The following is a 14,290-nucleotide window of genomic DNA, read 5'->3' as shown; positions in this document are numbered from 1 at the left end:
TTTAATGTCATACTAGTAATGGGAGAAGAATAACACTTGGTCAGATGACAGGAGTTATATGAAGAAATGGGAAAACCTTAGGTCACGTGGATCAGTTGTGTCTGAGACATTAACACAAGGTAGATTAAAGAAATTGGTACAAATATGAGTGATCCCCAGGCAGAATAGAACAAATTTTACAATTTAGAATTAAAATACTTTTCTGCCTGAAATAATGAAAAAGCCACATTTTAATTTGCTGTTTTATCAACTGTGAACTTTTAGAATAGAATCATAGAGTCATTTAGGTTGGAAAAGACCCTTAAGATTATTGATTAAAATGATGAAGATTTTGATTAAGAATATAATCTTATCAAAGAAATTAGATGATATTACTATCAGCTAGGCTATTTTGAGGTATCATTCAAGTCAGTTTAATTTTTCCTATAGCTTTCAGCAATAACAGGTCTGCATTCTTAGATGGATGTGGTGTTCTTAGCCTTTGTAATGCAAACCCAGATTATTTTAGTTGGTATTTGCCAGTCAAATAAATGCAGTATTTTCATTGTATTTTTCTTTCATTTTTTTCCATCTTTTCAAGATAATATGAATGATAAATAAGTACACTGATTCAGCTTTTGGTTTGTAATTTCTTTTGAAATTTAGTTTGCAAATTTTAATCTTGAAGTCAGTATATTTTGTGAAAAAGAATAGTCTCTATTTGCTTTAAGATGTTTGAAAATTGTTTTGGTTACGGGATATTTTATTTGGAAAATTAACTAAACTGCATTCAGTCACTTTTTTTTAATCCTTGACTAAAAGTGATAAAACTTAACCAAGTGTATCCTGTTTTCACCATCCAAAATTACAAGATGGTATAGTCTTACTGTTGTTGTCATCAAAATTTTAGATATTTCTTTAAAACCCCTATTTATAATTATCTGAAGGCTTAATTGATACAATTTCAGGTTTTCTTAATCTCTTGATTCTTTCAGTTGCAAGAGTTCCTCTGGGCAGCCTTGAGCTGTAGGGCAGACCTTAACTGTGTAGCTTCTTGCGGCAACCTTGGACTGCCTCCAAAGCCCAGGCTGAAAATCTCTATCCAATTAAATAAAAGAGAACCTGTTAAGCTGGAAGAAGTTTCTAATTCTTTTTAACTTGTGTTGCTCTTTTGAAAATCCCTGGATGGCTTACAAGTGACCATTTACAGACTTGAGTGTGTGACACAGCTTTACATGTTCCTCCAGTGCAATGTAGCAGATTCCAATGAAAATCTGAATTCTTTAAGATAAAATCTTATATCTACTTATTAGTTAACGTTGATCTGTGGAAACACACAAAAATTTTCTGAAATACTGTTTATCATGTAGCTTACATATCATAAGAAAATAAAAGGTGTGATACAGGTTTAGATTTCTCATTCAGCCAGCTCTGTATCTTATTTCTAGCAGAGTCCCGGGCATTTTAGAGTAACCTTGAAAAATCTTATAGTAAACCAATGGGTGATGAACCTCAGTGAAGTTGTGATGCTGAACTGCCAGAGTGACTGGTTTGATTTGGATATATTTTTTTTTTATTCCTATATTAATTTGAAATAAACATAATAGCTGTAGATCTTCTTAATAGTAAAACTGATCATAGAATCATAGAATATCTTGAGTTGGAAGGGACCTACAAGGATCATCGAGTCCAACTGCCTGCTCCTTGCAGGACTACCTAAAACTAAACCCTATGACTAAGAGCATCGTCCAGATGCTCCTTGAACTCTGTCAGGCTTTGTGCCATGACGACTTTCCTTGGGAGCCTGTTCCAGTAGTGTGATACTTTGAATTTACTACGAACCTGGTCTTCAGGCATTGTACTATGCTCCGTTTCAGCTTATAATTATGGTTTGAAGAATACAGTAAAATAAAAATAAAAATAAACATTGTTAAATTTTAGGGTTTCAAACCATGTGATATGAAAGCTTGGAGACAGCACTGGAATCATCAACTTTACAAAGCTCTGGAGCATCAGTATCAAATGGGTTTAGAAGCACTCAATGAGAATTTACCAGAAATAAATATTGATCTGACATTCAAGTAAGATATTTTCTTTTTTCCTATTAAGAAAGTATTCTGGCTCAGGTTACATTCAAATATTAGTTTTTTTATGATTTTTTTCACTTTTTAGGCAAGGCCGGTTGCAATTCAGACCTCCTTTTGAAGAAGTACGAGCCAGATATTATAGAGAAATGAAGAGATTCATCTCCATTCCAAATCAGTTTAGGGGAGTAAGTGAAGCAGAAGAAGAGTCTATATTCACTGTTATGACCGAAAGAAATGCAAATGGATTTCTGACTGCTTTCAGTAAAGCAGAGGATTTGTTCAGAAGGCTGACAGATGTTTCTGATCAATTCAAGGTATTTTCAATATTTGGCTGACTCATGCATTTTTTTTAAGATTTGTATCATTTTAGGCTTCAGACATTCTAGAAGTAACTGGGCAATGACATTTGTGCATTATTGTCCTTGGACATTCTAGAAGTAACTGAGCAATGACATTTATGCATTATTGTCCTTTTCTGCAGGCTTATAAGCAAAAGCTTAGTAAGTTCATCCATGTTAAGCCAACCACTTAAGCACATACCTAACTTGAAGCATACATACAGTTCCCATTCAGATCTCAGTATTATAGTTGTCTTTTTACTCTTGTTCAAAATCTGTTTTGATTATCCTTAAATGTGTGAATATGTTAAACCACTTTGTACCTCCTGATTTTTGCACCAAGAGAATCTGTAAGTAATTGAATGAGCACAAAGGTTAAAGAGAATGTAGCTTGAAAACATTATTAAAGTAATTTAATGTTATTGAGAAAGAGAGTTTTCTAGTCTGGAAAATATTTCTTTTCCATGAAATCAAAAATAATGTTGAGAAGGAATGGATCGTAATTGGCCAAGTAGATATGGAAACTCTGGTGAAGACACATCTTTCTAGCAAACAGGACTGGGAAAAAAACTTCAAAGCATTAAAAGTGAGAGGGAAAGAAGCAGAACGTCTTCCAAGGTATAATGTAACTCTATTCTTTTGTTTTGTATTCTGTCAGACACTTTAAAGGTAATAGTAAAATAGAAATATTATTTTTACATGGAGATAGTATTTCAAGTGGTTTTAAGATATTGGTGTACTTTTAAAATGTTTAGATTTTTGTTTTCCAGTTTTATTTTTAGACACTTCCTTTTATCTGCGCAGCCTTCTCTGCAAACTTTCAATGTCTTCCTTTGATATGATGGGAAACCCCCTCAAAATTCATGTCTGATTCTGAAATACTACAAAACACAGTGATATTTTAACAGTTCTTTTAGCTAAGTCCTGTACATGTGAAGTATATATGGCAGTTAGGAACAAATTTAGTAAATGTTTATACATGAAATAGTTCCTGTGTTGAAACACTTGATTACCTCTTATAACTTTTAGTTTAAGATATGCTAGTGTAGGCTTTTATTCTTACATCTATTCATATGGAATTTAGTGTATTTCATGGTTAGAGTTCTCAAATAAAACTGGTTAGAATCATGTTCAGAACAAGGAAAAACAGGTGAGATTTCATGCAGGAGAATGGACTGGTAGAACTTGTTGGCTAAGCGATACTCAGAGTAGTAAAGATTTTCGTGAGTGCAAGGACAGACTGGGGTGAATAGGAGAGAAATTGGCTGACATGTATTATAGCCAGAAACCACATGTGGTTATGAAGTGCCATGAGTTGAAAGTAATTGAAGTTGAGGGAGGATACTCAGGAAGGTATCAAATAAGGTAGCCCTTTTTCTTAGTGTTCTTTAGGTGTCTACTTATGGTCACTGTGAGATATTAGATATGGGGCCTTGAAATGACTCAGTATGACTTTTCTTTTGTTCTGAGGCCTACTGAAGCTCGGGTTAGTAAATTCTCATGGAAATTAGAGATTTAAAGACATGACTGTACAAATAATTAAAATATTTTTCTTTTTGAGTATAGAAATAGTCCTTTTGAATTTAATGACATTGGTTATATAAAATCAAGCAATTTTCTAACTATTTGGAGGAGCAGAGCATTAGACCTTAGTCCCCATAAAACTGCATATATATGCATAATGGTTAGAAATTTTTCAATACTATGAGTAATTTTCCCAGTAAGTTATGACTTTTATTTGTAGAAATATAAGGGAAATTTTTTCTTACTATGCTACAAAATCAGAGTAAACTATAGATGTGCACAGATCTTAAGAGATATTGACATGTAAGTATACTACTGAATATTTGCTATTTTTTAATCTTTTGTTTTGAAGCACCATCAGGATAGATTGTTTAACTGTTAATTGCAACCCTGTGAAAACTGTCATTGATGATTTCATCCAGAAGCTTTATGATGTTCTTGTAATTTCTTTGAGGAAATCTATTCAAGGTAAATAACTTTAATGAATAGTATTTTTCTTGTTTCTGTTGTTCTTGTGGACATTTGTGTTAATGTAAATACTATTTTTAAAAAATATTTTAGTCTTGGGCACAGTGAGCTGCAGAAATCACAGCGCAGAGAAAATAATCTGTTACTAATTTTTCACCTAAGACCCCTTGATGTCCATGTGCATCTTTCCCATTCACTTGTTTTGGCCACATCTGTTCCAGATGTAAAAGAATACATATGAACATTTTTTTACTTGTTTCTGTTGTCTGAAGAGAAATTTCTTTGTCATTTCAGGGAAGAAAATTTCTTATGTGTTTGAGGGTAATTGAAGGAGGTATCATGAAATGCTGTAACTAGAAAATATTACTAGATTTTTTTTTCACAAATTGAAATACTTCATGAAGAGTCTTAAATAATCTAGACTTATTCCATAGAGTTACTTGTCACTTAGATTGTCAAAAGGCAGAGTGTTAAAGAGTGCAAAATATTTCCCTGTTTCTGGGTAGTCTATCTATGTCTGGAACCAGTAGAGACAAAATGGAATAAGGTGTAGATGATCAGAAATACCAGTGCTTTGTGCTTTAAATGTAACAATCAGCACAGGAAACAGAGAACAGGGCTTGTGCAGAAAGTGAATTATTTCTATAGCCTGAAAGATGAATTGTTTCCTGCAAGATGTATTATTCCCTGAAATTGTACAACTCCTTTCTCAGTAGCAAAAAGGTCTTCCTTGGTAGGAAAATACAATGTTATAACTTAATTAGGGTTTTGTTTGTGAATCTTTTCAATATTTAAAGCAAGGTGGTTTTAGTTAGTTAGTTTCTTTAAAAAAAAAAACAAACCACAAAAGCAATTTTAACATCTGTTTTTCTTCATTTACCCAAAAAAGACCTATACAGATTTTGGAAGTGTATAAATGTATGCCTTACGTATTCATGTTTAAGTTTCAGAAAGGACTCTGATACTTAAGGACTAAATCGTACACTGAATGGATTATGTTAAAAGAGCTATGTGTAAACACAAATGTGCAATTTTTGTTGAAGCAGCATATAAGATTGGGGACTGCAATTTTTAAAGCAAATACATTGTGTACATTATCGTGTCTTATGACAATGTTGTATCACAGTACATTTGTCTATTACTACAAATATTTTCTCCATGATAACTTTGTTTTCCACCTTTATATAGGTCACCTATGTGATGTTTCTTCATTTCTCACTGATGCCATGGAAACATTAGTGATTAGGCCCCAGACTGTAGAGGAGATAGCAGAAGACAATTTAAAATATTTAAATCTACATGAACGAAAAGAAGGGGTAAGATACTATTTTATCATATCCAGAGCAGCTATCAAAAAATGTAATTGCTTTCTAGTATGGAAACTTATATTTAATATAACTAGTTTAGAGCATGCAGTGGCCATATAGGGTCAGGGCAGCGATTCATGTAGCAGAGGATTTTGTCTTCAGCAGTAGAATAAAGTGGCTGCCTAGGGGAAAATATAAAATTGGGGTAGCATATTTGATGCTTTCCCGCACTTCCAGCTTTCAGCCAGAACTTTTTTGAATTTTATGTGGTTCTTGAGCGTACAGTAACACTCAGTTGACTTCTCTTCCACAACATTACCTCGTCACCTCTTGAAAGGAAATATACCTTTGACATTCAAGATACGCTCTATTAAAGTGTAGATTGATTATCCATTACATGAAGGAGCCCTCCTTTTATTTTTTTTTCACCTGCCATCTGTTAACTTCATACCATTTGAATCTTACTTTGGAAGAGAAATGAATCAATCAGTCTCTATTCTTCCTTTTCATGACCCATGATTGTATTCTTTGTTATGTTCTGTATCAGCCATCTCTTTTCTAGATTGAAGAATTTTAGTTTACCTAATCTTTTCTAATACATAAGGCCACTCATAACTTTGATCACCCTTGTTGCCCTTTGGTAAGTCTTGTGTTGCAATATTTTTCTGTGGGACCAACAGAATTTTGCATCATTTTTAAGATATGAACAAATCATGGATTTATATGATGAAATAGCATTCATTCTCTTTTTGATTATTGTGACTCCTAACATTTGAATTACTTTCTACTGCTCAGACTAAGCTGGCATTTTTGTAAAGCTGACTGTCATAGCCCCAAAATACCAATCCTCAACTGCAGTCGTTATCTTAGAACTAAATGTGTACGTGTGAATTTTTTTTTTCACATATATGTCAGTTTATGGTTATCTGTATATATGTCACCAGTATCATCAGTCATTATTTTTTCTAAGTTCATTCTGCAGTTTTTCACAGGTGAACTGTTTTACTGCCTGGAATAACACAGTATTACCAGTAAATTTTATCATCTCACAGGCTAGTCTCCTTTTCCAACTCTTTTATAAACACCTTGAGCAGTCCAGCGCAGGTACCTACAGAACTCTGTGAGTGACCTTTTTCTATTGCAGGAACTAGCCATTTTCTCCTCTCTCCATTTTCAATCTTTTACTCAATTATCTCTGCAAGGACCTTTGCTCTTATGTCAAGGTTACCAGTTTCCTTAAATGCCTTTGGTGAGGGTTTGTGTTAAAAGCTTTTTGGAAACCCATCTGGAATATATAATTTTAATTTCCTTCATCCATACCCTTACTGATGCCTTTAAAGAACTCTGGTTCTACAAAATTGTGGAATTCTACAAAAACCATATTGACTCTTCCCAATCAGACACTATTTATCCAGAAGAAGATTCAGTTCTAAATGAATGTATCAGAGTTTAGATGTGTATGTGCAGGTGTCAGCAGCATGTGTGATGTTAATATACTCAGCAGAAGTCTGGTTCAGCTGCATAGTGCAGTTCTAGAGTTACTGAGATGCATATCCAACATCCACACAAGAGTGGCAGACATAACAGAGGAGTTCTGGGAGGCCTCTGCCTTTCTGTAGTTGCAACTGGAAGCCAGGCAACTGGAGGCAACTGGAGGCTAGACACGTATTTGTGAGAAACAAATCTGATATTAGACTGGATATTAGGAAGCATTTCTTTACAGAAGGGGTTGTTAGGCATTGGAATGGGCTGCCCAGGGAGGTGGTGGAGTCCCCATCCCTGGAGGTGTTTAAGAGTCGGGTTGACATAGCGCTGAGGGATATGATGTAGTTGGGAACTGCCAATGCTAGGTTAACGGTTGGACTGGATGATCTTCAAGGTCCTTTCCAACCTAGATGATTCTGTGATTCTGTGATTCTGTGAAACTGAATCAAGTCGCTAGTGAATGTAGTCAGTTGTAGCCTAAAGCAATTCATTTCACCCTAAAGTAGACCACCCTGTGCCTGATCCTCCTGAACTGATTTCTTAGCTCCCTGAAGAGCTCAATGCAGTTGTTCATACGTAGGTGTCTACTGTTTTGGGGATGTCCTGGTGTATCCTGAGAGCTCCAGACAAGGCTGGCAGATAGGACACAGGACGTATGGAAGACCCATAACTTTTGGGGCAGTGGATGTAAGGCAGATGGGATAGAGTAGGAGATCTCAAGTAATGCAGGAAACCTCTGTCATTAAATGATCGAGACCTTGTATTCAATGACTTCTTTGGTGATAATGGAGTTTTAGATGCCTACTTAACAAGCCCATGTACAGACATCTAATTTTAGCTTAATCTTTTTCTTGGATACAGTTTAATTGTTTGGCTGCTAACTGAGTCTTAACTGTGTGGGTATAAGTACATTTTGTAGCAACTCTGGGAGAATTGTTGGATGTTGAAGAGAATTCATTCTCTATAATTTACAAAACAGTATTGCTCCTTAGCATTAGTGCCCATGGTCACCTCTTAATTTTTGAAGGAAAACATACTTAATAGAACATTTTAGTAAATGTGTAAAACTGTATGTGTTTATTTCAGTTTCTCCTGACTTATATAGTTTAAAAGAATTGTGGTTGGTTTTTTTTGTTTTTTTTTTTTATTTGGTTGGCTCTTAATAAGCACCACACAGCTACTTGCTCACTTACTCACTCAAACAGCCTTCCTCACCCCTGATGGGAGAGGAGAAGAGGAAAGGAAGAGTAGAAGTGAGAAACCTCAGGGATTGAGATCAAAATAGTTTTGAGAAAGAAAGAAAGAAAGAAAGAAAGAAAGAAATTAAAATAGAACAAGTGGACAATTGTTCACCACCTCCCATGGATAGACTGATGCCCACCCTGTTCCTGAGCAAAAGATGTCTAACCTACCTAAACCCCACTCCACTCCATTTTATTGCTGAGCATGACATTAAATGGCATGAAATATCTTTGCCTGGCTGTGTTCCTTCCCAACCTCTTGTGTACCCCCAATCTATTCACGGGGGGTGGGGAGGCAGAATGAGAAACAAAGAAGGCCTTGATGCTGTGCAAAGACTGTTCAGCAATAGGTGAAACATCAGTGTGTTGTCAGTATTGTTTTTGTCACAAATCTAAAACATAGCACCATATGAGCTGCTATGAAGAAAATTAACTCCATCCCAGCCAGTCCCAACACATTCACATACTTATTTACTGAATTCTGTTGCTCTGCTGCTGTTCTCGAATCTGATTGAGTGGATCTCTGCAATATATAAAGAGGCATTTTTCTGTTTCATAGTAAACATTCACTTCTGTGTATCTCATTGTGGTGGTTTAGCCCCTGCCGGGGTCTGAGACCACGCGGCCGCTGCCCCTCCCCCACAAAGGGAGTGAAATACAAAGCCCCAAGACTGAAATAAGGAAAGGTTTAATACAACAATGCAATAGCAACACAACCAACAACAACAATAACAATAACAGTAATAGTGATAGCAGTGAACAGAGCAAAATAGCTACCAAATACAGCAGTGGGAAGCACGATGTACAAAACCACGAGTGCACCGCGCTCCCGCGCCAGGAAAAATGTGACCTGCCAGGATGTGACGTCCGCATGGTATCTGAATAACCCGGCTAGAGCTCCCCCCCACTGCTGGGGAAACTTAACCCTATCCTGGTTAAACCAGGACACTCATGTTAGAATCAAGGTTTAGAATTTCTCTAAATAGGCCAAATACTATTTTTTCTAGTGTTTTAATGTTACTCTATAAACAGTATTAAAAAAATAGCTGTATATAGGCATAGATTCTGTGCATACACAGTTGATGATTCTTATGTATTTGCTTATAGTTTCACTAAACAGGATTTGCTGATTTTTTTATTCAAATATTTATTTTTCACCTGTTTGAATTTAGATTTTTCTCCTGTTTCAAGAGGCTGAAGATAAAAACAAACTTTTGCGAACTGTGGCTGGTGCAGGTTTGGACAGTATCAGTAACCTAAAAGCTACATGGGATAAATTTGAATTAATGATGGAAAGCCACCAGCTTATGATTACAGAACAGGTAATGATGAAAGATTAATATTTTACCTAAAAATGTTGAAATTATTTTGAATAACTCTGGAAAAATATTTTTTTCTTAGATTAAATCCATAATTGTTCTCAGATCAGTGCTAACGCCAAAGTTACTGAGTTGAGGGAGAGCCTTTAAAGGAAGAATACTTTAACTGTTTAAACAATAACTAAATAAAACTCCTGTTGAACTGATGCTGCAATGAATGTTACATTGTTGTACTTCTGTCTCAACTTTCTGGTGACAGAGATGGCTTAGTGAATGCAATGGTTAACTAAGGAAAACAGGACAACAGTTAAAAGATAGCATTTTTTGTTACTTTTATCATGTTTTTAGTACTGATGCTTGTTTATTCCTTTTCACACAACTTTGCTAAACTATGCACAGTCCTGCAATTCCAGTCCATAGGCAAATTGCTGAACTCATTTGAAGTTCTACTGAAGGTATCAATGTCATACAAATATAGCCATTTTTCTATGTGATATAAAATGCAGGCTAAATAGGTAACATAGACCAAATAAATAGGTCTGAAATACCAGCACAAAAAAACCCATGAATGCCCCCTTTTTCAAAAAAACCCCAGCAGAATAAAGATGAACTATTTCTTAGGGTATTATACAAGAAGTTTTTTGAGCTTGATCAAGTTGTAGTTATCAAGTTTTGATCAAGTTTTGAAGTTGATACTTTGATTTTGATCATATTTGTAGTTACAAACCATTGAAGGAATTTCATTTTAACTCTTGCTTTACAGATTGAAATGATGAAAGGAAATGTGATTTCACGAATTAATATATATCTTCAAGACCTGGAAAAGTTTAAAGCTCGTTGGGATCAGCTAAAGCCAAGTGATGATGTCATTGAAAAAGGTGGTCCGGATGTGCTGGAGAAAAGTGCTCAGATCATAAGGGAAAAAAAAAAAGAATTTGATGAACTCGAAACTGTGAAAGAAAAGCTCATGTATGTATGTTTATTTCCCTGTATACCTTATTCATTAATGTGTGGATCTTTTGCAACAATAGTATCTCAGAAAATGTTAACTAATTTTTATTACAACAGGTAATGTAAGGAATTTAATTTTATTTGTATTACATGTTTTTCATTAGATTTTCAGGGTCCTTTTTGTTGATTTTACATAACATGAATTTCTCAAGCTAAGTTTTTCTCAAGTTTTTTGGAATGAAAAATTCAAGAAGTCTCTTAGGCTTTCATATAAGGGAGTCTGTATGCTAAAGGCTTGATTCTGACTTCTGGAATTCTCACTAAGAGGAGGTTTGGGATATTGGTCCGAGAAGTGGGTGTTATTAATTCATTCCTCTTGTAACTTAAGTGGGCAAGAGCTCACCTCTCCCATTTCTTGTGTAAGTGTCCTATCTGGTAGACTGTTGTGCAGAAGGAAAGGATTTTTGCTCCAGGCGCCTATCAGTAAGCTCATTATTGCAAATCTTGAGCAGACAAAGTTTTCTATTTAAATTCTTTGCTTGGCACTTAAATGTGATAGTAAATAAAATTAACTTATTCTTTCTACCTAATGGGAAGAAACAACCAATTAAAATTACTTTCTTTCAAGTTTTGTTTTTGGGGGCACAAATTAATTCACTTTTCTCATAAATGAGAAAGAAATGAAAGTTTATGGAGAATAATTGTGAATATGGGAGAAGATTCCTGTGTAGGAGAGTTATCCCTTGTATTCCTTCATTATTAATATTCAAGACAGAGACTATAAGGAAATTGAAGTTAGCAGCATTGTTCTCCTGTGAAGCTAATGGCTTTTCTTAAAAAAGTATAATTATTTCCATATGATACCATCACTTAAACCATAAATGTATAGTGGAATAATGTAATGTGTAATACAGTGATCTTTTTATTCAGTGAAGAATGCCATCATTTTAAATTGGAAGAGCCTGACTTCTCATTGTCAAAAGTTGTATGTCAAGATATTAAGAGTTGTGCAGAAGTCTGGGCATTGTATGAAGAGTTTCATCAAGGTTTTCAGGAAAAAGCCAAAGAAGACTGGATTACTTTTAGGTATGATTTTGTTACTTAATTTTTCATGGACATATATATGTGGTTGTAGTACTGTGTTGTTATAATCCTTTTATATTTCATTTTCATTCAGGAGTAAAACATACCTATTTGAAGAATTTCTGTTTAACTGGCATGACAAAATGAGGAAGATGGAAGAACATACTGTAATGACAGTAAAGTTGCAAAAAGAAGTGGACAAATATAAAGTAAGATACTCATTACAAAAAGGGGTATAAAACAACAAAGGATTTGGTATTACTGGGTAATATACTTCTTTCTGTAGCTCATTGTTCAGTTCTTATAATAAAATCAGTTACAATTTAACAAAATATCTTTTGATACCGTTTTGAACATTTCACTTTTGTTCCTCACAGTGAATAGGAGGGTCACTACAGTTTACATAAACACACATTTAGCAATGAGTTTTCCTCGGGGTTGTACTCTTAAACATTAAATCTAGAAACTAAAAAAAATGTACTTCAGTTTAAGAATGTAAATTTTTGTTTTGTTTGAATTTTTTGGTTTTGTTTGAATTTGTAATCAAACAGATACACTTTTCATAAAGACTAGATTAATTCACATATGCCTTTTTCCTATAGATGATAATTCCACTCCTAAAATATGTAAGAGGAGAACATCTTTCTCCAGACCACTGGTTGGATCTCTTTCGTCTTCTGGGTCTTCCCCGAGGAACTACACTTGAGGGTTTGTTATTTGGAGATTTGCTAAAAGTGACAGATGCCATTATAGAAAAAGCAACAGAACTTAAGGTATGAATAATTTCTAATAAAGGTACTGTATTTTATGGTTTATTTTATGTAGTATATTTTGTTCTGTATGCATATTTTTATTTTTATTACTAAAGAAATAGAACTTACATTGTATTTTTGAATGGAAAATTTATTGCAAACTCTGTAGTTTCAAATGAAATTTATGCTTTTAAATAGGATTTGAATTGTCGAGCCCAAGGTGAAGTCACAATCAGAGAAGCATTACGTGAGCTTGAACTCTGGGGAGTTGGAGCTGTCTTTACATTAACAGATTATGAAGATAGCCAAAGCAAGACTATCAAGCTTATTAAAGACTGGAAGGACATAGTCAACCAAGTTGGAGATCATCGCTGTCTTCTACAGTCCCTCAAGGACTCTCCGTATTACAAAGGTTTTGAAGATAAAGTGTCCATCTGGGAAAAAAAGCTGGCTGAGTTGGATGAGTATCTACAGAATTTAAACCAAATTCAAAGGAAATGGGTCTATTTGGAACCGATATTTGGTCGTGGAGCTCTGCCCAAAGAACAGGCTCGTTTTAACAGAGTTGATGAAGACTTTAGGTTAGTGTTATGGAATGTGACTTATTTTTTGTAGTGTCTTTGACATGTGTAGGCTAGAACATTCTTCATGGAGAAAATATATGGAACAATTGGAATATGTATGGAGATGAGGGTCAGCAGCAGGCATTCAGTAGGTATACATGTGTGACAGTGACATAGATCTGAATAAAGGTGGTAATGTAGGTTTCATTTAATGGGGTACATGTGAAGAAGGGAAACACATGTCAAAGATCATGAACAAATTGTGCAAACACAAGATCTGTCTTGTCAACAGAAGCAGAGGTGATGTAATTGTTTTTTCAAGAATCATTTCTTGTTGAAGACAAGCACTTTGTTCACTAAGAAAGTACACAGATGGACTTCTGGGAGAAACAGATGCTTTATTTATTCCAAACAAGTCAAAGAGATAAAGAGGAAGGAGATTCTAGAAATGTAGAAAGATATGTACCGTTATCTGTCTTGATATGAGTTAAAATGACTTCTTACAAGGAAATAAATGCCAGGAATTGAATTTTCTTGGTTTTGGGTAGAGACATTTTAGCAAGAAACAGTTGTTATTAAATTACATTGGAAGCATTGATGTGAGTTCTGAAATGTTTCATCATTAATACAGAAAACTGAAAGTTATATATCATCTATTTATATGACTTACCTCTGCTTTAGTTTTTATTTCCATAATTACTTGTATATCATATTCAGATTAAAATTTTAATGGCTGTTTTATGAATTATTCAATTTTTTTCTGTCAAGATCCATTATGTCAGATATCAAGAGTGACAATAGGATAACATCACTGAATGCCCGGACAGGAATAAGAAATACCTTAATTACCATACTTGACCAGCTTCAGAGATGTCAGAGATCTTTGAATGAGTTTTTGGAGGTACAGCTGACATTAATATAGTTTTCTATAAGGAAAGTCAATAAGTTTGAATTTAAATAAACAAAACTGATTTATTTTGTTTTTATATAGGAAAAGCGCTCAGCATTTCCAAGATTCTATTTCATTGGAGATGATGACTTATTAGAAATTTTAGGACAGTCCACAAATCCTCTGGTTATCCAGTCTCATCTTAAGAAACTTTTTGCTGGTAAAGCATTAATCTTCATTTGTGAAATGTACTTATTTAAAAATAAGGTTCTTCAAAGCTAAATAATCTGTTGCAGACTTTTTT

The 14,290-nt window shown here is 34.4% G+C and overlaps 1 protein-coding gene across 2 annotated transcripts in view; it reads left to right on the top strand.

Annotated features, from left to right (window-relative positions):
- DYNC2H1 (dynein cytoplasmic 2 heavy chain 1) overlaps nucleotides 1-14,290 on the top strand; it is a 187,464-nt gene that overhangs the window by 13,686 nt on the left and 159,488 nt on the right. For both annotated transcript variants that reach the window (XM_074860186.1, XM_074860188.1), the window contains exons 16-28: nucleotides 1,921-2,060; nucleotides 2,152-2,380; nucleotides 2,895-3,022; nucleotides 4,281-4,396; nucleotides 5,585-5,712; nucleotides 9,602-9,751; nucleotides 10,512-10,717; nucleotides 11,630-11,785; nucleotides 11,877-11,991; nucleotides 12,385-12,555; nucleotides 12,733-13,115; nucleotides 13,866-13,998; nucleotides 14,089-14,206. In XM_074860186.1, coding sequence (XP_074716287.1) covers nucleotides 1,921-2,060; nucleotides 2,152-2,380; nucleotides 2,895-3,022; nucleotides 4,281-4,396; nucleotides 5,585-5,712; nucleotides 9,602-9,751; nucleotides 10,512-10,717; nucleotides 11,630-11,785; nucleotides 11,877-11,991; nucleotides 12,385-12,555; nucleotides 12,733-13,115; nucleotides 13,866-13,998; nucleotides 14,089-14,206 — 2,173 coding nt within the window. The remainder of the gene's footprint in view (nucleotides 1-1,920; nucleotides 2,061-2,151; nucleotides 2,381-2,894; nucleotides 3,023-4,280; nucleotides 4,397-5,584; nucleotides 5,713-9,601; nucleotides 9,752-10,511; nucleotides 10,718-11,629; nucleotides 11,786-11,876; nucleotides 11,992-12,384; nucleotides 12,556-12,732; nucleotides 13,116-13,865; nucleotides 13,999-14,088; nucleotides 14,207-14,290) is intronic.

Source organism: Strix uralensis, chromosome 2 (assembly GCF_047716275.1).
Source record: "Strix uralensis isolate ZFMK-TIS-50842 chromosome 2, bStrUra1, whole genome shotgun sequence".
NCBI lineage: Eukaryota > Metazoa > Chordata > Aves > Strigiformes > Strigidae > Strix > Strix uralensis.
The sequence above is the reverse complement of the archived record's forward strand: the minus strand, read 5'-3'. Positions and strand labels throughout refer to the sequence as shown.